We start from the raw sequence: 26,635 nt of genomic DNA, 5'->3' as shown, positions 1-26,635 counted from the left end.
TAGAAATGATAGTAAAAGTTTCTTTCAATACATAAGAAACAAACGAGAGGCAAAAGTAGAAATTGGGCAACTCCAAATTTATGCAGGAAGGTTAGTGATGGGAGATAAGGAAGTAGCTGAAGAACTTAACAAATACTTTGTGTCAGTCTTCATAGTGGAAGACATGAGTAATATCCCAACAATTAAGGAGAGTTAAGGGCTAGAATTGAGAATGGTAGCCATTACAAAAGAGAAAGTGCTAGAAAAGCTAAAAGCTCTAAAAATTGATAAATCTCCTGGCCCGGATGGGGTACATCCTAGAGTTCTGAGGGAGGTGGCTGAAGAAATAACAGAGGCGTTTGTTGTAATCTTTCAAAAATCACTGGAGTCAGGGAAAGTCCTAGATGATTGGAAAATCGCTGTTGTAACCCCCTTGTTCAAGAAAGGATCGAGTTAAAAGATGGAAAATTATAGGCCGAGTAGCCTAACCTTGGTTGTATGTAAAATTCTAGAATCCATCATTAAGGATGAGATTTCTAAATTCTTGGAAGTGCAGGGTCCGATTCAAACAAATCAGCATGGATTTAGTAAGGGGAGGTCGTGCCTGACAAACCTGTTAGAATTCTTTGAAGAGGTAACAAGTAGGTTAGACCAGGGAAACCTGGTGGATGTTATCTACCTAGACTTCCAAATGGCGTTTCATAAGGTGCCTCACGGAGGCTGCTGAGTAAGGTGAGGGGCCCACGGTGTTTGAGGTGAGCTACTGGCATGGACTGAGGATTGGCTGTCTGATGGAAGGCAGAGAGTTGGGATAAAAGGTTCTTTTTCGGAATGGCAGCCAGTGACAAGTGGTGTCCCGCAGGGTTCAGTGTTGGGGCTGCAGCTGTTCACTTTATATATTAATGATCTGGATGAAAGGATTTGGGGGCATTCTGGCTAAGTTCGCCGATGATGCAAAGTTAGGTGGACAGGCAGGTAGTTCTGAGGAGGTGAGGAAGCTGCAGAAAGATTTAGACAGTTTAGGAGTGGTCCAAGAAATGGCTGATGAAATTCACCGTGAGCAAATGTGAGGTCTTGCACTTTGGAAAAAAGAATACAGGCATGGACTATTTTCTAAACGGTGAGAAAATTCATAAAGGCAAAGTACAAAGGGATCTGGGAGTGCTAATCCAGGATTCTCTAAAGACTGACTTGCAGGTTGAGTCTGTGGTTAAGAAAGCAAATGTAATGTTGTCATTTATCTCGAGGGTTGGAATGTCAAAACAGTGATGTGCTACTGAGACTTTATAAAGCTCTAGTTAGGCCTCTTTTAGAATACTGTGTCCAATTTTGGGTCCCACAGCTCAGGAAGGACACACTGGCACTGGATGGTGTCCAGCAGAGATTCACACGGTTGATCCCTGGAATGGTAGGCCTAACATATGAGGAATGGCTGAGGATACTGGGATTGTATTCTTTGGAGTTTAGAAGATTAAGGGGAGATCTAATAGAAACTTATAAGATAATACATGGCTTGGAGAGGGTGGACGCTAGGAAATTGTTTCCATTAGGCGAGGAGACTAGGACCCGTGGACACAGCCTTAGAATTAGAGGGGGTCATTTCAGAACAGAAATGCGGAGACATTTCTTCAGCCAGAGAGTGGTGGGCCTGTGGAATTCATTGCCACGGAGTGCAGTGGAAGCCGGGACGCTAAATGTCTTCAAGGCCGAGATTGATAGATTCTTGTTGTCTAGAGGAATTAAGGGCTACGGGGAGAACGCTGGTAAGTGGAGCTGAAATGCGCATCAGCCATGATTGAATGGCGGAGTGGACTCGATGGGCCGAATGGCCTTACTTCCACTCCTATGTCTTATGGTCTTATGGTCAAACGCAAAGTGGATAAGAGGTTATCTTGATTGACATAGGACTTTAGCTGGTTTTGTGGAATCAGCTGATATCTATTTAATTTAGAAGGGAAATGTTTTGGAAATGGTGGCGATCCTTTAAAAATGCTTTAACTCGGTGCTGCTATTAGCTGAGTTTCTGTGGGACAATACAATGGCTTTAAGAGGTGTAATTTCACCTAGTTATTCTCATGAAGACAGGTTGAGACAAAGGTGTCGAGCTGACTGTTCCAAACTAATAAAGGGAACAGCTTGTGAGGCCTTGGGACAGTAGAAGCAGCATGATGGGATGCGGTCAAGATCCCACAGAACCAGCATTTTAGTTTAATGTTCAGTAGCTACTGAAGTTTGAAAACTGCTATATATCTCTCTGCTACAGCAAAATACTTGAGTTCTCTCTCCCTCTGAGTTGTCTGTTGATGTTCTTTCCTCCTGGGCTGGAGAATTGCATGTGAGACAATCTATTTTACTGAATTTACCTTTGCCAAGGTGTTTATGGGATGTTAGTACATCGGAAAAGTTGCTGTTTAGTAGTTAAATAATCTGTTATTTTGTTAAGTTTTCCGATAGCGTCAAGTTATTGCAATTCTCCTTTCTTTTGTTTGTAATTTTACTATAGTGTAAGAATAAAAGTGTGTTTTGCTTCAAGCCTGGTAGTTTGACTAATTGAGGTGCTGGTTAATAGCTCAATGCATTGAGGGCATTCAGAAGTCCTGGAAACCAATGCATACATTGGTTTCCAGGACTTGCAATGTTGAGGTTAGGGCTCATGAAAAGCCTTAGGAGCCACTAATAGTTGAATGCAGCTGAGAATGGGAGTCAAGGAAGCCCATTAGCAGTATTTATGCAGCAGTGTAATGATAGCTGTTCTAAGATGTGAAATAAAAGGTGTTAGGGAGGTTAACCACTTTGGGTTAAGTGAGATATATTGCTTGGACACAACTCAGCGGAAGTACATTCCTTGACCTTCAAGTGTTTGATGCTTATTAATTGTTGGTGTAAAAAGTTGAAAAACGCTCTATTTTCCAACACTAAAACCTGTCACCTAGATAATCTTGAAATTTACCAGTACATTTTTCAGAATAAATTACTCAATTTTAGAAATTTATAGATGGTTATGAATTTTTATTGACAATACCAAGAATAGAGCTTTTCATATATGTAGGTGCAATCTCAATTGTCACAAAAGAAGAAGTGTTTGTTATAACTTATTGGTTATTTTTACTAATGTGTGATTTGTTTCATCATTCTAGAACTTATCAGGAAAAGCTCAAAGGGTACTCGTGTCTGTGATCATCATCAATACAATGAAGGAAGCATTCCTAGTGAACTACACTCTTGCAGACAGCTCACTCCTTCAGAAAAAGGAGATGCTAACACTGACAGTGATCGAAGGATCCCTGAAAGTACCAACAGATCCAATGGCTGTAAGTCAAAACCTACTGGCTTTAGATCAGCCAGTGCAACAAAAAAATCAGTGAAACAACAAAACCCACCTCTATTAATTTGTGGCAGACATCATAAAATAACATCTGAATCTTCCCAAGAATATGAAGCGCCTTGGATAGGACTAAAGTGCGGTCGATTCTCACCTGCTGGTTCAAGTCGGCCTGGAAGCGCCAAATATGCAATTGTAAACAGTACTGATAATGCTGTCAATGCAGTGCAAACTGGCGCCCAGTGCTCTGGTACCATCACTTCTGTTTTGCTTCCTCCAGCCTGTTCAAAACCTAAAGGTCGCAGTGGAATGTATGATAATCCTATTGAAAATGCACCTCGGGACAGGACTAGTTCTTCGCAATCTCCTAGCACTGAAAAAGGTTCATTTACCACTTTGAATGATAGACGATCTGATATCCAGCTTATCCCTTTGGAAATTCGAGTACAAATAGTGGAAAAGGAGAGATTGCGAAAAGAGCTGTTTCGGAAGAAGAATAACGCAGCAGCAGTTATTCAGAGGGCATGGAAAAGGTAGGACACTTTATTAATATTAAATTACTATGTTGCAATGCTTCTGTCTGTTCCGTGAACAATGCATTCATGTAGTAATTCACATAAATCCTTTGATTAACTATGTGAAAGATTATTGAAGGAGTGAGTCTTAAGAGGTCTTAAAAGAGATGTGAGATGAAAAGTCTGAATATTTGGAGAAAGAATTCCTGGCTGTGGTGCCTTAATGGCTGAAGGCATAAACCAATCATGAAGCAAAGGGAAGAGGTCAAGTCCCATTTGCTTTATTCACCATTTTAATTCAAAAGGGAGCACAAGTATAATATTGAAATTTAAAGATGAATTATTAACAGTTATTGAAAATATGACCAACTAATCCAAGAGACCACAGAAACCAATCTTGACCTTTTCTAGGCTGGAACATGCAGTTGCTCCTTGCCAGCAAGCTTGATTTCTCTTCCTGATTTTTATTCTTAACGTCTTTGCCTTCCACATCAATCACACGTGATCAGTATCAAAATTTTGCCATCATTCATATTTGCATCGTTCAAAAAAAAACTTTTTAACATTTTATTCCTATGTCAAACATATCTGTTCTTGCACTCTGTTATTTCTTTTTGCTGTGATTGCTGACACAGTGTCTGTGAAGCCAGAAAAGTCCCAGACACCACATGAGAGTATGCGCACATTGTCAGGGTAGAATTTTTTCAGTGTAGAAATTCTTGCCATCAGGATCAAAATTAGTAGTTGATCACACCTCGCAGACCTGCATTACAAATCTGAGGTCAGATAGCCTGGCAGTACTACTGCAATCAAGAGCAGAGAAAATCAGGAAAGGGAGAGGAAAATGGAGGAAGAGAAGAGAAGAGCTAAAAAGGATTCTTTGGAGAGAGATCAGCAGAAGCTCGGAGCATGGCAGCAACAGACGAAGGGAAGAAAACCTGACTAAGGACTAATTGGGATTGGGAAAATGAAACTTAGGTATTCATGAGAGTAAGAAAGTGATAATGATAAAATGACAGATCCTTTTTATCCCTGTGTCAGACCTGGATCAGGTTCTTCCTCCCCACTTCTTCTCCACAACACTGTTACATGATCTCCCCACCTTTTCAGCCTTAGACCTAGATCATGATCTTGATCATAAATGGTTTATCATTTCTAACAATTCCTGCTCCATTTGCAGCAAATAACATTGAAATTTCTGGATTTCATTCAGTTCAACAAGGTGGCAAGTAACTTTCATCACCCATATCTCTGTTAACAATTTGTGAATCAACCATTTTAATCACTGTATCAGAGTGTTTAGTCTGGTGGAATGATCAATAATCATTAGGATGCCTCTGGTTTTCAGTTGACCCATGGTATCATTCTGCACATGAGCTAGGCCAATTGTTGTTGTTCTCAGTACATGTTGAAAACCTATTGCCCTGCTAACAACGTCAACATAGGCCAGATAGGGTCTGCAGCAAAGGGTGGGAGAACAATCACAAAGGAAAAACCTAGTTTATCTCATCTGCAGCAGTTCATACATCACAGATGCCTCTGGTCATAACTGACCACCGCACAGTCCTTGCGGAGTCAAAATCTTGACTTCACACTGAGGACACCCTCCATCACGTTGTATAGTATTGTAGCCTGTACTAAATGGAATAAATAAAGAACAAATTTAGCAGCTCACACTGGGCAGCCATGAGTTGCTAACAATCAACATTCAAACACAATATATAATCTCATGGTTCTGCATATTCCATACTTTACCATTACGACCAAACCAAAGTATTATCCTGGCTCAATGACAGGAGGAGAAGTGAGGACTGCAGATGCTGGAGATCAGAGCTGAAAATGTGTTGCTGGAAAAGCGCAGCAGGTCAGGCAGCATCCAAGGAACAGGAGAATCGACGTTTCGGGCATAAGCCCTTCTTCAGGAATGAGGAAAGTGTGTCCAGCAGGCTAAGACAAAAGGTAGGGAGGAGGGACTTGGGGGAGGGGCGTTGGAATTCAATATTATACTTGTGCTCCCTTTTGAATTAAAATGGTGAATAAAGCAAATCACTCCCACAGTCTGTTTAAAATTTAAAAAATAGATTGCTAATGAATCCTTGGCTTGGTCACTAATAATTTGGTGTGGTTAGTGCGTAAGACCTGATCCTGTCATTGAGGGTTTTTTTCTCCTTGATAGATCTTTAAGTAGATTTAGTGTGAAAGTGACGAAATGATGATTTTTCCAATCTCAAGGAGCATTTTGCAGTAGAGGAGAAGAAACTTTCACAAACCAAGAGGGGTTTTTTGAGGTTGTTAATTTTGGTTAGACTGTGTACACTTTAGAACTAATTAGAGAGAGACATTAACAAAGAAGGAGATGACATTAGGGAAGTTAATAATAGAACAAGGAAAAATAAAAGTAAATTCACTAGGAAAAAAAAATCAGCATATTTTGTGTTTTCAAATGGTTAGGCAGTACTGAGTTCTGTTTCTGTGTTATGAATGCTAATTTGTCATCTGCCACCTCAGTAATTCAATAAGATTTAATAAGATTTTCCACAAATTTTATGGAATCCTGAGTTGATTTGTTAGCTGCTAATGGGAATGCTGGATGTCTCATCAGTATTGGTTACATCTGACACAGCATTCAGAAATCCCTTATTATGTAAGTACCATTACATATTTTAACATTGTTAGATGACTTTTGGCACCTAAGTTTGTCGGATTTTGAGTGCATTATCGCACTGAAAGCTATCTGTGATCTTATTTTCACAATCTGCTAATTTGCAGAATAATCCTTTTACAAATGTAACCAAACTGAAAATTTAAATCAGATTCTGAGTTCAAGTCCTACCTCTCATCACAATATTACATTCATAAATTTTGATCCCTCACCTGAGTGCATTTGACATGTCATCACGTAACATGAATGTTGTTTTTACATATGATTGCATACAATTTCTGTAAATAGAAAGTTTACTTCTTTTAACTTAAAAAATGGGTATTCTGATTATGAAACTGTGAAATTTAGAAATAAATATGCCAAAATGAAAGTAATATTTTCTGACAACAGAGCCAGAACACTTTTACAGAACTTTAGGCCAATTATTTTCCATTATCTATAGCAATTTGTATTAGTTGAATTTTAGAATTTACTAATAGATCACTTGCTCTATTCCTCATGGTGAATTAAGACAAAGTGAATATACTTCCAATTATTAGTGATGTTGTAGGTATAAATATGGAAACCTTCAGTTTCTATAGTTTATGAACTTCCATTGAGTGGTCAAAGTGTTGTATGTGTGAAGAGAAGTGTTACAAGCAAATGACAATTGAACGATTAAAAAAAAAGCCAGGCTGTCAAAATCATTCCTAGAAGTTTTAAAGTAGGAAATTGTGGCAGGAAAAACATGGTAAAAGGCAATTAGAGAGAGTAGCAAGAAGGATGAAAGTTGGGTGTTGTGTGATGGCAAAATTAACTTGAATAATCAATCTCTGTAGAGAAAAACACTAATTGTTTTAAAGTAATCAGGAAAAAAATAATAATAGATCATTAAGAAAGGAAAAGCATTTTAAAATGCATTTAGGGCCAGCAGGAAGCCTAAGAGGATTTAAACTAAGTCCAAGTGGAGGAAAAAGAGATGGTGGAAATAGTTTGCAGCATTGAGACTCAAAAGAGAGAAAATCTGGTAGCTTACCAAAAACAGTTGAGGAACCTTAAAAACAGAACCCATGTTAGAAATAAAGCATTTTAAAAGAGGTAGTAGAAAGCTCTTTATGGTGAAAAATAGATCCTGATGGGCATATAAGGTGGTAGAAAAAACCTACAGAAACTATCACTCTAAAACATAATTCAAAAAAATTACATGATCCATTTAAAAAGAGAGAAGTAACTGGTATTTATTTAATGTCTTTCATAATCTCAGAACGTCTGCAGCTAGTGAAATACTTTTGAAGCGTAAAATAGGATTGCAGCAGCTAACATATGCAGTGAAAATGCCCATAACAGTAATGAGTCAATGCTCAGACATTCTGCTTTTGTAACGTTAATTGAGAGGAGGTAGATATTGGTGAATGGGTTGTTGTTTTGTTGCTTTTTCTCTGGCACTAACTTAGAGATTGATGAGAGAGTGAGTATGTTTCAGTTCATCCTTAAAATCCTTCTGTCCTTGTCTTGCTGCCCCAAACAGTTGTAAGTTATGTATTCTGTACTATGCAAGCAAAGAATGCACAGTGTGCATAACATAATTTAAGTCTTTCTTCTTTTCAATAGCCTGCAAGCACTGTTGAACTAGTTGCTGAACAATTAATTACCCTTCCTGATTTTCAATTTAGACATAGAAACTAGGAACAGAAGTAGGCCATTTGGCCTTTCGAGCCTGCTCATCATTAAAAGGTCACATCTGAATCTCTAGCCATAATTCCCACTTTCTCCCCATGCTCCTTGATGCTGTTAGAACCATAGCTGAATTTTCATTGTTTTTATTCTTTGATCAGTTTGGGTTAAAGCTGTGATCTGGGAACTATAAGCTAAAGATAACCTTTGGACTGTGGATAACGACTTGTGTTAAAAGGAAAACAGACCCAACAAGCTTTTATTTATTCATGACTCCAGGCCGAGAAGTTAATTTGCAGGTTGGGTTCTTCATCAAGAGGTTCTATGGATTCCTCATCACTGCGGAAGAGCATTATTGTTTAAACAGACAGCAGAAACTCAGATTTTGCATGATAACTGGGACCTTGTGGAGGAGACACTCAGTCTGACAGGGAGTGGTCAGAGTTTGAATTGGGTTTGGGTGTGTTCTGGTGAAAAAAAATTGGACATTGATGTTATAACATGAAGATTGAACACTCCCTGCCTAACCTCCCTTATCAGCTCTTAGAATTTAAGAGAACAGAAAATCAGTCAAGAAACCATCATCTCTACCTGTGGAACACTGTATAGTGAAAACCACTAAAGTAATCTAGCCAGTTTTGCTCTTTTCTGTTATTTATCCCATGACTATGTTTGTTTGTCTGTCTGTCTATATTTTGAGTGAATGAGTCTGAAAATTAAGATTTTTGTGTTTATAGCGTAGACTAATTAGATTACTTTGTTAAATTTTGCTCTATGAAAGTTATTGTATTGTAAATGAATACGTCTTTTGTTTAAGCTACAAATTGGTGTTGAGAATTGATTATTTGCTAAGTCTGGGATTGGTTATTCAAAAAATCTGCTTACGAACCATTGGGGTCAGTTTTGAGAGTCTTTAAACGTTTTAATTTATTGCATTGCAAATATGGAGGAGGCAAGGCTGATTTGGTTTGGGTGTATGTCTCTGTGTTGTGACCAATATAAAAAATAACTAAAAATCTAAAAAAAATTTTTATTTTGCTATTTTCCAAAGTAAAGTTTAAATTTGCTATGTATGAACATCTTGTCTGCCTCCTTAAACAGACTGGCAAGTATCTATGCATTTTAGCAATGGCCTATCAATATGTGGCTGATCTCCGACAAAATGCTTTGCAACAGAAAGGTAGCTACACGTTTTTTAATTGATACTCATAGGATTGGAGTATTGCTGGCCAAGGCGAAGGATAATAATGAAAAGGGACGTGGAACTGGAAATATATTAAAACATAAACTGAAATCTCCACTCAAAATACTCCCCATGTTATTCATTGCACACCCACTCTATAACTAATACAAAGCAATGTGTCTCTTTTCCCAATGACCAAAGATTCAAACTACTATAGTCAAAAGCATTTCAGCAATCCAAACAACCTGTCTCTATCTTTGATTGAGCTGCAGTTACTCTTCATTGAAGTGGAGGGAAAGATAAATGTTGTACTTCAAATTCTGTGTGCACACTGGTATTGTATAAATGTTATGCTAATAAGTTTATTAAATCACATTGCAAAGTATGAAAATTTGTACCACTTTCCCATGTTCCCCATACTTGTGTCATGAGTAACAACGTTTTCAGTTGTTGTTGACATCATGAATTGAATGCTTCTGAGTTTCTGCTGAAGATATGTGCAGATCGACAATGTGGCTGCACATACAGTAAATTCTCACTTGCAGTTGTTTTTCACCTAATTTACAGACTATGCCCCCCAGTTTGAGAAACTCCAACCAGTGAAATTGGTTTTTCTTTTTCTTTTATTTGCCTATTATTATCTTGAAGACTTCAATCAGATCACTCTTAACCTTCTAAATTATAAAGAAAACAGGCCTAATTTGTATAATCTCTCCTCATAACTCCGAAAACACTTCTCAGAACGGGATTTGTGATTTTAATATGTTTCAAAATCCAGTTTGAACAAATATGCTTTGCTCAATAGCCCTTGGAATATCATTGCTGATTCCACTACTAGCTATCTGATTATTTCCAGAGTAACTCCACCAAAGGTTTCCATGCCCAACCTCACAGCATTAATTCTGGAATTGGGTGTGGATCTGTTCTTGTTCCTTTTTCTTTATCACACAGAACACCTGTTTCTACTTATCTAATATTGTCCATCCTGCACTCTGCCTCAGTTTGTTGGTGAATTGCTCATCTATTACTATCACCTACAGACCCAACTATTAGAATGCTCTCAGCCAACCTCCCAATTCTCAGCCCTTTAAACACTCCAGCTCATTCTTTTGCCCAACCAAGTCTCATTTACACAACGTCCCTGACTTTGCCAACCTGTACTGATTCTTAGTTACCCAGTCTATCAAATTAAGAACTTGATTGGTTGTGTTGAACTTGCCCATGGCCTCCATCTCCTTATCTATGTAACATGTTATTTGACAACCTTCAGACACATGACTCTTCTCTGAGCTTCGCCTGTTGTGCATCCCTCTCCTTCTACGTTACCATTGCTGGCTGTGCTAAACCCAACCACACTTCCACCTCTTTGATCCAACTCCTGGTCACTTCTTCTTCTCTGCCTTTGTATTTCTTTTTTCCCTTGTACCTCTGTGAAACACTTCAAATACTATATAGTAAATAGGATGGTCTTTCTCTACCATATAAATAAAATCATGTTTCGTAAATTACTTTTTGGGAATAAATATTTTAAAAATCTGCTTGTAACTTCAAGCGGATACATTATAATTCTGAGTCTCAGCAATGAAATAAATAACATCCACTTTCTGTAAAGTCTCAGTGCATCCTTCCTATGATCTGATAATTGATATTAACAAAAATCTTTTTTTCTCTTTAAATGCCAACAAGATGATACATATCTACAGGTGACATGGTGGCTCAGTGGTTTACACTGCTGTCTCACAGCATCAGGGACCTGGGCTCAATTCTACCCTTGGGTGACTGTCTACATGGAGTTTGTACATTCTCCCTGTGTCAGAGTCGTTTTTGGCTCGATGCAAATGTCCAAAGATGTGTGAGTTAGGTGGATTGGTTATGCTATAATTGTCCGTAATATGTAGGATTAGCTGTGGTAAATGTGGGGATACAGATAGGGGGCCATGTCTGGGTGGGATCCTCATTGGATGGTCAGTACAAACTCGATGGCTGAATGGCCTCCTTCCACACTGCAGGGATTCTATGATCCAGTGTTGTTTAATCAAGGAACTTGTTTCAATTACCATAATTTCACAAATGAGTATCTGAACTGAGTAGTTCAAAGTTCCCAAATAAGGTAGTTCCTTTCTGTCAATTTAAGAAGGACAGTGACGATGGAGTTCATTCTTTATGAGTTATTTATACATGTTTGTTGTATGTTTCTGTCAGTAATTTTGAGTTTAAACTTGCCAGTGTCCACTCTTGCCAGCTCATAGAAGATGGATAACTTGAGTCATGATAATTAGAACAGTGAGATTAATTTTCTGATTTTGTGCCTTTACCGGCATTTTACCGTCACCATGTTCAATGAAAACCTTTTACAACAAAAGGAATGCAGATATATTACTAAATGTTCAGCTCAGATCTCAAAGACCTACATACATGTATGAATAAGTGCATTAACGAGTCTATCTATTGCCTGTCTTGCAGCATGCGAGGCAGAGAGATTATTTTGGTTGAACATTTCTACAACTTCTTCTGTTGCTCCAATTCTTAGTATTTGCTCTGATATTGTAGGGGAAAGTATTCAAAGTTACTGATCGAGACACTGAACCAGAGCTCGTGATTCATGTTATCAAGCTTTCTTTTCCAACAACTGCTTTTTCTTTTAATTTGCTCATTGGAAGAATATTCCTATTTTTTTTATTACTGTGGGAAGCCTATTTAAAATAGCTAGAAATAGATTATTAGGTTCGGCAACCTCATCTGCAACATAATTGTAGTCATGTCACAGTGTTCTTGTTCAAATTAGCTTGATCTTTTGTAAACAATTGAGAATCTTTTCACTTGTCTTGTGACAAACTTGCAAGACATTTCAATGTTGACTCATATGATTTGTTAATTAAATTTGAAACTGAATTGGAAGCTAAGATTTAAGGTGGTGTGTTTTTCTTAGGGCCCTTGGTTCATCCTTTTCCTGTGTTAATGGCACTGATTCTTGCCACATTATGTTACACATATGCCAGCAGCCCTCCAAAGCCTCACCTAAGAAAAACTTTGTATCTGAGTATACCAACGAATGTTTCTAAGATATCAATTATTGGAGTGTCAAGCTGAACCTGATCCTGTCCTCATTGATACCCACATGTATAATTTCCAGCAGATGTTACTAGATTTTTGTTTACAAGTGGGAACTCTAGTTGTTTTTTCATCCCTTCATTGCCCAGGGTACTGAAGCTAATTATAATGGCCCTGTTTCCAATCTTGATGAAATGCCCTGACCTAGTACAGATCAGAGCATAAATCCTAAGATATTTCTGGTATCCGTTGATACATTTAGATATGTGATGCATGTAGTGATGCCTTATATCTAATAGCTGTTACGTCCAAATGTGCACGGTATTTTCAAAAATCCATTTTATATTTTGTTCTGCTATATACCCAGTTATACTTCCCTACGACCTCTTATGACACCTTCACTCTATCTAATCGCATTTCTTGTTTGACATTCAGTACTAGATGAGAAGACATTTCCTTCAACAAACATTCAGGAGGCCTGAAGCCTTTACCTTTCATCATTACCACAAATTTAGTTCCCAAGCCACCAAATCCATTCTTCCTTTTGGCAACTGCCAGGGTTAACCATATGCCCTAATCATACATCTGCACCATCTGATCAGCTACTTAAATCTCTGGAACCAGCATTTGATTCTGCTTGACTGTAGCTTGTCTGCTGTTTAAACTCTCATACACACTTCTTTTACCTTGGGATCTGGCTTTTCCAAAGCAATCCTGGCTATTCTTCATAAAATTAGGTTTATCCAAAAGTCTGTTTCCAATATCAAGTTCTGCACAGCCCTGTGCCCACTGATGCACTACAGGATGTGATTGCTTCAATTTTAAAGTTCTTCTTATTTTCAAATTCCTCCATGGATTGCAACCTCCACCAGCTCTACAACCCTCCGATACATCTTGACAGCTTCAATTGTAATTGCTTCACCACTGGTCACCACTGGTGACCATGCCTTCAGCTACATAGATTTTAGCCTTTGGAATTCCCTCCAGAAATCTCTATGCCTTTCTACATTTCTCAACTCTTTTAAGGTGATTCTCAGAACCTATCTTTTTGATCAAACTTTTAAATACCAACTCTAATATGTGCTTGATTCATTACACTCCTGTGAAGTGCTTTGGAATATAATGCTGCAATAGGCAAGAGTTACCTTATGTTTTTTGATTTTTGCACTTATCTAACAAGCTTGTTATGAATTTTTAGAAGAAATTCCCAGGGAGGATGTACTATTTCAGTTTTTCTTCTGTTGTCATCCTGTGGTTGTCTAAAATATGACTTCTAATAACCATGTTTGACACATACAAACCTGCTCTCTCCATGGATTTCCTTTATTAGATGCAAGTAGTTAGGAAGTGTTAGGTTGGTTTGGATCACTTTGCTGTTCTAACCTTTCAGAAGTGAACTTGTGCAATGTGTACAAATGACACTCAGTATATAAATCACAATAAAAAAGCAGAATGTACATTTTCATAGCTTTTTAATAAAGAAACCTGTTGAGGTTAAATCGCAGAGTTTCTATGCAACCGGAATTAAAGTTGGACCATGGTGAAATAATCTAAGTTGCTAAATAAAAACCAAAAGAACTGCAGATACTGTAAATCAGAAACTGCTGGAAAAGCCTGGCAGCATCTGTAGAGAGAAATGACAGTTAAAATTTCAGGTTGAGTGAGGAACGGTCTGAGAAGTTCTGAAGAAGGATTGCTGGACCTGAAAGTTTAACTCTGATTTTTCTCCACAGATGCTAAGTTGCTACTACTTTTACAGCTAAATGTGGCACACATGTCCAAACTCACCAAACCCATTTCGCTTTCATATCACGAAAGTTGGAGGAAGTCTGTTCCTCATTGGATATTATAACCTTATATCTAAGTTAAGTTTCTATTAATTACAAATTTACACCAAAACTAAGACAGCAAAGTGGGACACTCGGGTGAGGACATGAGCTTTTTAGTTTGCATATTGTACCCTGACGTATGAACCAGCATTCATTATTACCCATTGATAAATGTCTACAGAGGTTTCTAGGAATTCTTTTCAAATTGCAATAGAACAGCTGTGCTTTTCAATCTACATTTTTAAAATAGTAACAAGCAACACAAGGGAAATGATTCAATGCATATTTATTCCACATAGGGCAGCTCCAGGGAGATCCTGTCATTTACTGTTTGATCTTCTTTGGCCTAAAACTTATAAGCGTGCTTTACACAGTAAAAGCTGTGTCCAGATTGTAGCTCATTTAACTTCTGTAATGCTCCTATGGTTACTTCATGTCCAGGAAAGCAATTTTATTTTAAACCCTTTCAGTGCTGATTTCATTTCTACAATATTTCTCCAGACCTACAAGGTCTGCACTGATACAAAATAATCTTATGTTAAAGATACAAAATAATCTCAAATGGTAATAATACTTTTTGAAATGTGACAACTTCCAACAATGATTTTTTTATTTGGAATGCAGCCTATTATAATTGCAATGGTCAAGAAAAGAATAAGAGCTCCCACTTTTAAACTCTATACAAGTTCTGCAGGCAATTACTTTCCTTTAGAAGGAACAGAGTGCCTATTGTCTAATTTTGATAAGAGCTCAACTACTGAAATTTTAAGAAGTCAAATAATCAGCTGGCTAAGCAACATCTATAGAGAAAAACAGAATTAACGTTTCCACTTGATAGAGTCGTAGAGGTATTCAGCACAGAAACAATGTAAGCTTTTAGCCAATAGAATGGGTGGCAAGACAGGTAAACCAAAGGGAGGCTGAGATAGTTTGAAGGGTAGAAGAGATCAAATATTAAAAGATTTCATGACACAAAAGCCAAAAGGTGTGGTAATGGATGCAATAAACAGGCAAAGTTGTGTCCAGATGTTTTGTGCACAACTGTATAGCAGTCAGCTGAGTATAAGAAACAAGCCAGTAGGAAAAATCCCAGAAAAACCACACAGAACAAGGTGGAAACGATAACACATTAAAAGGGCCTTTGGCCCAATGAGTCTGTGCTGGTCTAAAACAGCCATCTATTTTAATCCCATTTTCCAGCACTTGATCTATAATCTTGTATTTTTGTGTTTTGCTATCGCAAGTGTACATCTAGATACTACTTAAATGTTCTGAAGATTTCTACCTCCTGCCCCTTATTTTAAATCTATGTCCCTGGTCATTGATCCCTCTACCAAGGGCAAAGGTTTCCTTCCGTCAACCTTATGTTGCACATAATTTTATACATCACTATCGTGTTCTCCTTAATCCTCTCTGGTCCAAGGAAACCAACTCCAGTTGATCTAATCTCTCTTTGTAAGCTTAAACTTTCCAGCCCAGGCACATCCCGTAAATCTCCTCTGCACCCTCTCCAGTGGAATCACATCCTTCCTATAATATGGATTCCAGAACTGCATACAGTACTCTAGCTGTAGCCTAATCAATGTTTTCGAACACTTCCAGCATTGCCTTCTTTCTCTTAAACACTAATAAAGTATCCCATAAGCCTTCTTAACCACTTTATCGACCAGTCCCATTTCATTCAGGGACCGGTGGACATACACACCAAGGTCTCTCCAATTCTTGGTGCTTCACAGGGTGCTATCATTCATCTTGTATTCCCTGGATCTTTAGTTGTTGAATTCAACAATGAGTGTTTAGTCAGAACATAATATGCTATTCTTTGATCTTGTATCAAACTGCTTTGGAATATTTTCGCACTCCATAGACAGAAAGGTCAGAGTAGTGAATTAAAATGACTGGGGTTATACTTGGGGACTGAATGGAGATGTCACACAAAGCAGTCATGCTTTGCCTCCCCAGAGTACAGGAAATCACATTGTGCAACATGAATACAGTATGCTCCGTCGAAAAGCAGTACAAGTAAATTGCTGTTCCACCTGGAATTGATGTTTGGGCCTTAGTTGGCAGAAAAGAGGAAATGATCTCCCACTCTTGAGCATAAGAGGTATAGTTAGTAAGTTTGCAGATGACACCAAAATTGGAGGTGTACTGGACAGCGAAGAAGGTTACCTCAGCTTACAATGGGATCTTGACCAGATGGGTCAATGGGCTGAGAAGAGGCAGATGGAGTTTAATATAGATAAATGTTAGGTGCTGCATTTTGGGAAAGCAAATCTTAGCAGAACTTATACATTTAATGGTAAGGTCCTAGGGAGTGTTGCTGAACAAAGAGACCTTGAAGTGCAGGTTCATAGCTCCTTGAAAGTGGAGTCGCAGGTAGATAGGATGGTGAGGAAGGCGTTTGGTATGCTTTCCTTTATTGGTCAGAATATTGATTAAAGGAGTTCGGAGGTCATGTTGCGGCTGTACAGGACATTGGTTAGGCAACTGTTGGAATATTGCTTGCAATTCTGGTTTCCTTCCTATTGGAAAGATGTTGTGAAACTTGAAAGGGTTCAGAAAAGATTTACAAGGATGTTGCCAGGGTTGGAGGATTTGAGCTATAGGGAGAGGCTGAATAGGCTGGGGCTATTTTCCCTGGAGCATTGGAGGCTGAGTGGTGATCTTTTAGAGGCTTACAAAATTATGAGGGGCATGTTTTAGGATAAATAGACCAAGTCTTTTCCCTGGGGTGAGTGAGTCCAGACCTGGAGGGCATAGGTTTAGGGTGAGATGGGAAATATATAAGAGAGACCTAATGGGCAACTTTTTCACTCAGAGGGTGGTATGTGTATGGAATGAGCTGCCAGAGGAAGTGATGGAGGCTGGTACAATTGCAACAATCTTGCTGATGGAATTTGGAACAGAGGTAGGTTTGGTTTGTTCGGGATAGAAGCTGCAGACGGAAGAGCTTCCGTGGAGATAAGGTCAGCAACACAATGGCTTTATATTCAATAATGAAGTCGTGGTCCATGAACAGGTACAAGCAAGTATTGGAGGGTTGCTTTTCAGCCTCTGCTAGGTAAAAGTCAATACAACAGACAACAATTGGGGTAGTGAATGAACATGGATAGAGAACTGATTCCTAAATGAGTCTTTTTCTGAGTGGCAAGTGGTGATTGATGGGTTATCGCAGGGGTCGGTGCTTAGACTCCAGCTATTTACAACGTATATTAATGATTTAGGTAAGGGAACTAAACGTAATATCTCCAGTTTGCAGATGACAAAAAGTTGAGTGGGAGACTGAATTGTGAGAAGGATGCACAGAGGCTTCTATAATTAGACAAGTGAGTGGGCAAATGCATTACGGCTGAAGCATACTCTGGATAAATGTGAGGTAATCCACTTTGGTAGCAAGAAAAAGGTGATAGGTTGGAAAAGGGATGGTGCAACAAGACCTGGGTGTCCTTGTCCAACTGTTGTTGAAAGTAAACATGTGAATGCAGCAGGTGCTGAAGAAGGCAAATGATGTATTGACCTTCGTAGCGAGAGAATTCGAGTATAGGAGCAGGGATATCTTGCTGCAAATATATAGGATGGTCGAGGGAAAGCACCTGGAGTATTGTGTGCAGATTTGGTCTCTTTATCTGAGGAAGGATGTTCTGGCTATGGAAGGGGATATAACAAAGGTTTGTCAAATTGAATCCTGGGATGGCAGAAATGAAGTACAAAAAGATACTGGATCGGTTAGGATTATATTCACTGGAATTTGGAAGAATGAAGGGAGCTCAGGAACCTCTTAAATTCTAACAGGACCAGACAGGGTAAACGCTGGAAGGATGTTCCTGATAACCGGGCAGTCCACAACCAAGGGTCATAATGCAATCATATAGAGTACGACATTTAGGACTGAGATGAAAAATTTCTTCACACAAGGTGGAGAGCCCGTCAAATTCTTTGCCACAGAAAGAAATTGAGGCCAAAATGTTGAATGTTTTCAAGAAGGAGTTAGATATAATTCTTAGGGTTAAAGGGATCAATGGGCATAGCATACAATGTACTAAAGATATTAGTTAATATTAAACTTTTTGGCAACTACTAAACATAAAGCCAACAGCTTGAACCAAGGCTTTGACTGATGTTGCATACCAAGGGCATTGTTGGCTGGTTTCAGTACATAAAATTACAGAAACAAATTATTTGTGGACTTAAAAGATATTCCAGCTCTTCCTTCACCTTTGTGCCCCTATAGTCTGAAGACCATCAGACATAGGTGCAGAAGTAAGTCATGCAGTCCATCAAGTCCATCAAGTCCAGCATTCAATGAGATCATGGCTGATCTGATAATTCTCAACTACACTTTCCTTTCTGTTCCCCATAATCCTTGATTCTCTTGTTGAATAAATATCTGTGTACCTAAGCCTCAAATAAACTTAATGACATAGTCTTAACAGTCCTCTGTGATAAAAAATTTCTTAGAGCCTTCAACTATCTAAACCCAATTATTTTAATTTTAATTTTTATTCCTTTCACCAATACCACTTTCATTATTTTAGAATCAATTTATCCATGCATTATGTGCCATCAATTAAAATACATTTTCTTGCTCTTCTGACCACAATTATCATTTTGCTAAGTAGGTGTACATGTCTGACTCACTCTTCAGTTTCTGTCTTATCTCCAAGAGGAAGCTGTCAATAATTAATTTCATCTACACTTTCTTTTTGCTTTATATATTTCATATAATGACACCTGTCCTTATCTTTTTACTCCAAGTGGCCATCCCATTAATTCAAAGTTTGTGAGAAGATTTGTAGCTCGGGTGCTCGTTGTTGTGGTTCTGTTCGCCGAGCTGGGAATTTGTGTTGCAGACGTTTCGTCCCCTGTCTAGGTGACATCCTCAGTGCTTGGGAGCCTCCTGTGAAGCACTTCTGTGATGTTTCCTCCCGCATTTATAGTGATTTGTATCTGCCGCTTCCGGTTGTCAGTTCCAGTTTTCCGCTGCAGTGGTCGGTAGATTGGGTCCAGGTCGATGTGCTTATTGATTGAATCTGTGGATGAATGCCATGCCTCTAGGAATTCCCTGGCTGTTTTCTGTTTGGCTTGTCCTATAATAGTGGTGTTGCCCCAGTCGAACTCATGTTGCTTGTCATCTGAGTGTATGGCTAGTAAGGATATTTGGTTGTGTCGTTTCATGGCTAGTTGGTGTTCATGGATGCGGATCATTAGCTGTCTTCCTGTTTGTCCTATGTAGTATTTTGTGCAGTCCTTGCATGGGACTTCGTACACTACATTGGTTTTGCTCATGCTGAGTATTGGGTCCTTCGTCCTGATGAGTTGTTGTCTGAGAGTGGCTGTTGGTTTGTGTGCTGTTATGAGTCCGAGTGGTCGCAGCAGTCTGGCTGTCAGTTCGGAAATGCTCTTGGTATATGGTAGTGTGGCTAGTCCTTTGGGTTGCGGAATGCAGTGGCCCACAACACACTGTAGTACACCAGAACTGCAAAAAGAGGAAGAAGAACACCTATACAATGTATTCGCCAAAAACGGATACCCGCGCAATTTCATCAACAGATGCCTAAGGGAAAGACAACGGAACGAGGACATGCCGCAACCCAAAGGACTAGCCACACTACCATACATCAAGAGCATTTCCGAACTGACAGCCAGACTACTGCGACCACTAGGTCTCATAACAGCACACAAACCAACAGCCACACTCAGACAACAACTCACCAGAACGAAGTACCCGATACTCAGCATGAGCAAAACCAATGTAGTGTACAAAATCCCATGCAAGGACTGCACAAAACACTACATAGGACAAACAGGAAAACAGCCAATGATCCGCATCCATGAACACCAACTAGCCACGAAATGACACGACCAACTATCCTTACTAGCCATACACTCAGATGACAAGCAACATGAGTTCGACTGGGACAACACCACTATTGTAGGACAAGCCAAACAGAAAACAGCCAGGGAATTCCTAGAGGCATGGCATTCATCCACAGATTCAATCAATAAGCACATCAACCTGGACCCAATATACCGGCCACTGCAGCGGACAGCTGGAACTGACAACCGGAAGCGGCAGATACAAATCACTATAAATGCCGGAGGAAACATCACAGAAGCGCTTCACAGGAGGCTCCCAAGCACTGAGGATGTCACCTAGACAGGGGACGAAACGTCTGCAACACAAATTCCCAGCTCGGCGAACAGAACCACAACATCCCATTAATCATCATTCTATCTGATTCAGATTCAGAGAAACTATACTGTCCAATTTCTTTGAAAAAAGTTTTCATAATATTTTTAAAACAGAGATCAAAAGTTACTATGTGGTTCCAAACATTAAAAAATACAAATTTTCCTAAAATTTTCACCAGAGACTCTCACTGATGATGTCACCTACAATGGTGATGAAACGTCTGAAAACAAACCTTCAAGCTCAGTGAGCTAATTTACATACTTAGTAACTTTGTAGATTATGCTCAACTTTCCCTTCTTTTAAAATTATTCCAAATTTAAATGTGGCAACAATACTCTTTGCCTTTTTTTGTTAAGTACAGGCTTGGCAGTGTTGTTGGGCTGACAGGTTTATTATTGATCAATTGATTTATTCCCAAACAATCTTTCCCCTTTTTTTATGCAAATTAAATGATGTTTTATTAATCTCAATTTCAGAAACACTTATGCCTGGGCTTGGTAGTTTTCTGTAAAGAAAGCAAATGGCCTGATTAGTACAGGCCAACTCTGTGAAAGTCTTTTGTTTTGAGGTCCATAGATAAATCCTTGAATATGCAAGGCTATCTGCAAGGCTCCTAGGCCTTTTGCTGTATCACCAGGTGCTTCTTCAGATCTATTGAAGTTACAAAAATAAAAACCACTATGGCTTTGGTTCACAGCCCAATGAGTTTGTAACATCTGATCATTTTTGTAAATTTAGAAACCAAAACCCAGTCTTGTCCAAAATCAAACATTAGCCACATGGAACGGGAGGTAAGATTTTAAAACGCTGTCAACAGAAAAAGTTTATTCTCTGCTGTTCTGAAAGAGACAGGGTAAACTACTTTCCCAATGACATCTTATTGTAATATTTCACACTTTGTTTTAGGTTTTTCTCACTCCTATTTATATTTTTTTCTCCTGCAAGCGAGAACAAATGCATGTATGTTGAAATTGATTATATGCTAAACTCCAGTTTGTCTGTTGGTTTTGGAATATGTCGAACTTCACCACCGCAAAAAATTCATTTTTACAGCACTTAGAAGCTTACTATTTAAATGGAGGTCAATGCTATTCACAGAAAAAAAAATCACTTGTTAAACTCTTTTGATCAAGCCTATTTTGAATCTGTGATGTTTGCGGAATCCCCTTTGATGGGGAAGCATCGTGAACTATGTTTCCAAGGTTAATTACCTCATTTTATGAGGTAATACTTACAGCTGCTGTCTGGTCTTGACACATTTGATTTTAGCTAAATCAGGGGAGAAGTCTGTTTTATGTTCCATTTATAAATCAATACCCAGTATATCCAGTTGCAGCATTGGGTCTGCTCACAGTTTTTTACTCGTGTAATACAATGCCATTGTATGGTACACTACTTACCTGCAGTCACCATTTATACCCTGCAGCTTTTTTTAACAAATCCCTGCAGCTTGTTATTTTCTTTATTCATCTATAAAGCACACAAATGAGTACTGTACGCTAGCTTGTTCTGAACTCTTTTGTTCCTTTTATGATCTCTTTCAAAGGTTTGTCAAGGACACATTCATAATGACTGTTGCATACCTCTGCAATTTCCAGTACTGCTTCCACTACCCAAGATCCTAACATTTTCATTAAACAATCTATCAGTTGTATATTAAATATCCCAATGTCACCTTAACTTCAGAGGCTTCTCCTTCTCGATGTTCAAAACCAATAAAATCTCGACTCCTGTAAGACCATCCCACTTATCATCTTCTGGGGTTACTTTCCCCGCTACACTTCAGCAACGTTTTTACTTACAAGTAGTCGAGCCTAATCTGTGCAGCTTTGACTACTGTCTGCAATCGTATAACAGCCCACTAGCATGGCTTTGCCTCCTCTACTCACCACCTTCTGTCCTGAGGCCCCCCCTAAGCTTCTTGAGATAATTGGACAGAATTTTCTCAGGTAGGCCTCTCAGTGGCTGGGAAATAAAATGTACTCACCCCTTTTCAGAGGTAACGCAAGGACCTGGTACAATTCTCCTGCTTGACTACACCATTGTTGGTTTTAATTTCCTACAAAAACCACAGGAGAACTCATGAATGTGTTTGTTCAGATAACCTCAGGGAGAGACTCTTAAATTGGCAAACAAAACTTTGTCCGATATCCTGTCTAGCTGTATCCAGCTCTGCCACACCTCTGCTCAAACTCTGCCCCATAAAAACAACAAACCATCAATCTTTATCCTCCCACAAATATTGTTTATATTTCATTTTTATACATTAAACAAAAATCTTCCGTCCGTGGTCTTTCTGTTATCACAAGAATCTGTTTACACTCTCAGGTTTGCTCTCAAGGCTAAAACAGACCTGGTGTGGAAGATTCCCCTCCTCTCATTGGCGTGGACCCTGATTGTGCTGGTGGGTGGCACGGTGGCTCTGTTGGGCAGCACAGTGGCTCAATGGTTAGTACTGTTGCCTCACAGTGCCAGGGACCCAGGTTTGATTCCATCCTTGGGCGATTGTCTGTGTGGAGTTTGCACATTCTCCCCGTGTCTGTGTGAGTTTCCTCCGGGTGCTCCAGTTTCCTCCCATAATCCAAAGATGTGCAGGTCAGGTGGATTGGCCATGCTAAATTGCCCAGTGTTCAGGGATGTGTAGGTTAGGTGCATTAATCAGGGGCTAATTTAGAATAGAATGGGGGAATTGGGCTGGGTAGGTTACTCTATGGAGGATCGGAGTGGACTTGTTGGGCCAAATGGCCTATTTCCACACTCTAGGGATTCTATGATTCATGCTACTGAAATGTAGCTTACCGTGTGAACTTATAAGATTTCATCTTATTCCTGTTGTCACTCTTTAATTCTCAGCATAACATTTAGATTAGAGGAGGTGCACAAGCTATTTACATTTACCTATTTTATATGCAGAGTGGTCAATGAGCTACCAGTGGAGTAAAAAGTGTGAAAGAAAACAAAGTAGAAGGGAAGAGGCATACCACACACAAAATGTTAACTTGGTTTCTCTCCACACATGCTTCCAGACCTGCTGAGTTTTTTCAGTGTTCCTTGTGTTTGTTTCAGAATTGGATATTTATTGGAGGAAGTGGGAAATAGGAAATTGGTTTTTGGGATCAGCCACATGGAAATGTAATTTGTAATGTTCCGAAAAGTGTTAGTACTGTATTTATATTTGTAGTTACAGGATACGAAAAGCCCTGGTGTTGCTCCTTCGCTGCCGACGTCAGAATGGGGACAATGATGACAAGACATGGAAGCAAGAGGTGGCTGCCTTCACCATTCAACTAGCCTGGAGGAAGAATCTCAGTGGCAATATCGTGAATGTTATTTCCAGAAAAAGCAGCCAAACATTCAACAACAGGAGTCCCTGTGCACGGACGGCTAAGCAACATTCAGTGTTAAAGCAAATTTATGGTAACTTGTTTTCAACAATTTCATCTTAATAAGGTTTATATATGCATGGAATGGGAAGAAGGATTAAAAAGGGCAGATTGAATCTCGTTAAATTATTATCCTGTTTCTTTCAGGAGAGTGAATGGCGTCCTGAAAATTAGACAACCAATAAGTACAAGCAGGCTCATTGATTTTATGCCATACATAAATTAATATGTACCTGAGTAAAGACGTTAATTATTGCAATGTAGCAGTTGCTATTTATAGAACTTGTGAGCTTTGTACGAGGCATTAGTTGTTTGTTTTTTTGTTTAATTGTCAGGGAAACCTCAGGAAGAAAAAGGGTACATTTCACAACAATCATCACCTTTCAGAAATGGTCATATCTCTGTCCAGAAAACATGTAAGTATAGAAATACATTTTGTGTTGTTAGATACAACAATGTTGCCACAGCTTGGTTGAAGTGTTGCCATTTCCTTCAAGTATTCAGAATTGCATTTTTTAAAATTTCAAATATTAAATCTATTGAAATCTGCATCAAATATTATTGTTTAGTGTCAGTTTATGTTTCACCACTAGCTGTCCTAAGGCATTCCTAACATTAAATTAATAATAGAAGCATTAGCAGAGAAGACTTGCATCTATGTGGCGCCTTTTATGAATTCGGTGCAGCCAATGTAAATGTAGGCAGTATTCTCAGAACTCACATTTTTTTTAATGGAACCATGGGATTTTCAGTATTCTGCTTAGAAGGCAGATCATCAAAAATATGACAGCCCCATTGCAGCACTGAGATGTCAATCCAGATTATTTATATAAATCTCTGGAGTGGGCCATGGAGATGTAATTTCATGACACAGATGTGAAAGTGAACTAAGACTAACATTGTCTGTACTATATATTGTAGCAAGTATAACACCTGAAGTGTAACAGTCTCTCTTAGGTTTACTAATGTGGATTTTGAATTTATTCCTTAAGCAATTTAATCTGTAATCTTCTGGTAATCAAAAAGGTGCCCAGAAAATGAAATTTTCAAATAAATTTTCAAAGATGGACTGTCAAAACATTCTTTTATTCCTTTAGAATGATAGATTCTAGGAACAACGGTAATGTCGCTGAACTGGCATTTCAGAACCTCAGGCTATTGTTCTGAGGACATAATTTCAACTCCCACCATGGCAGATGGTGAAATTTGAATTAAAAAACAACTGTAATTAAAAGTTAGCCTAATGAAGACCATGTAACGACTATGAATTCTCATAAAAACCCGTCTGTTTCACTAATGTCTTGTAGGGAAGGAAACATGCCATCCTTAACTGGTCTGGCCTACATGTGACTCCAGACCTCCTGCAATTTGGTTGACTCTTAGCTGCCGTCTAGGCTTTAAGAGATAGATGATAACACTGGCCTAGGCAATGACATTTATATCCCATGAACAAGTCATGGAATGGGGATCTTCATTGGGGGCTCCAGGTAAAACAGAGGTGTTCTCTTTAGCAGAGAGAAGGTTAAATGGAAATTTAATAGAAGTGACAAAATTATGAGGAATTTGGATAGAGTAGATAAGGAGACACTGTTTCTACTACCAAGGTGGTCATTAATCACAGGACATGGATTTGAAACAATTGGAAAAGTATCTAGGAGATTGGAGATTTTTGTTTCATGCCACATTATGATTTAGATTTTTCTGTCTGAAAGAATAGTGGAAGCTTATCCAATTGGTAACTTGCAAAATGAATTGGAAAATTACCTTAAACAGCAAAAGATTGGAGAATCGTAAGTATGAATGATGCTATCCTTTGCTGTTATTGACAATGTTAGAGCTACATCCAGCAAAAAAGAACTAAAAAGATAAAGACAGAGAAAATAAATTATGAAAGCAAACTGGCAAAGAATACAAAAACTGACAATAAGAGCATCTTTAAATATATAAAAAGGAAGAAAGAGATTAAAGTAACATTGGCCCATAAGAAAATGAATCTGGGGAGACAGTTGTGGGGAACAAGGAAATAGTAAGTGGGCAAAAAGTTGGCAAATGGAGTATAATATGGGAAAGCATGAAGTTGTTCATTTTGCAAGACAGAATGAAAGAATAGAATATAACTTAAGTGGAGAAACACTGCAGAAAGGGATTTGGGGATACATGTGCACAAAATGTAGAAAGGTAGAACACGTGCAACACATTATCAGGAAGGCTAATGGAAAGTTGGCCCTTATTTCAAGGGCGTTGGAGTATCAGACTAGAAACGTTCTACTGTAACTATACACGGTGAGGCCAAATCTGGAGTACTCTGAGCAGCTCTCCTTATTTAAGGAAAGATATCATTTCATTGGAGGCAGTTCAGAGACAATCAGGAGAATAATCCCCACTATGGAGGTATCTAATCAGCAAAGGCTAAACAGGTTAGGGTTTTACTCACTGGAATTTAAAAGAATGAGAGATGATACTTCGCTGGTCACAGGTGAAGTGCCAGATGACCGGATGTTTGCTAATATGGTTCCTTCAATAAGGGCAGTGGGATAGGCCTGTTTAGTCTGGTTCTGGATTAGTGGTGCTGGAAGAGCACAGCAGTTCAGGCAGCATCCAAGAAGCAGCGAAATCAACGTTTCGGGCAAAAGTCCTTCATCAGGAATAAAGGCAGAGAGCCTGAAGCGTGGAGAGATAAGCTAGAGAAGGGTGGGGTGGGGAGAAAGTAGCATAGGGTACAATGGGTGAGTGGGGGAGGTGATGAAGGTGATAGGTCAGGGAGGAGAGGGTGGAGTGGATAGGTGGAAAAGGAGATAGGCAGGTAGGACAAGTCCGGACAAGTCATGGGGACAGTGCTGAGCTGGAAGTTTGGAACTAGGG

General features: G+C 38.9%; 1 protein-coding gene across 13 annotated transcripts in view; it reads left to right on the top strand.

The window, feature by feature from the left end:
* The window catches only part of invs (inversin), a 277,037-nt gene that overhangs the window by 213,160 nt on the left and 37,242 nt on the right, over positions 1-26,635 (top strand). For all 13 annotated transcript variants that reach the window (XM_043690031.1, XM_043690027.1, XM_043690029.1 and 10 more), the window contains 3 exons: positions 3,117-3,834; positions 23,572-23,807; positions 24,109-24,189. In XM_043690031.1, the coding sequence (XP_043545966.1) occupies positions 3,117-3,834; positions 23,572-23,807; positions 24,109-24,189 (1,035 nt within the window). The remainder of the gene's footprint in view (positions 1-3,116; positions 3,835-23,571; positions 23,808-24,108; positions 24,190-26,635) is intronic.

This window comes from Chiloscyllium plagiosum, chromosome 5 (genome assembly GCF_004010195.1).
Source record: "Chiloscyllium plagiosum isolate BGI_BamShark_2017 chromosome 5, ASM401019v2, whole genome shotgun sequence".
Taxonomy (NCBI): Eukaryota; Metazoa; Chordata; class Chondrichthyes; order Orectolobiformes; family Hemiscylliidae; genus Chiloscyllium; species Chiloscyllium plagiosum.
The sequence above is the reverse complement of the archived record's forward strand: the minus strand, read 5'-3'. Positions and strand labels throughout refer to the sequence as shown.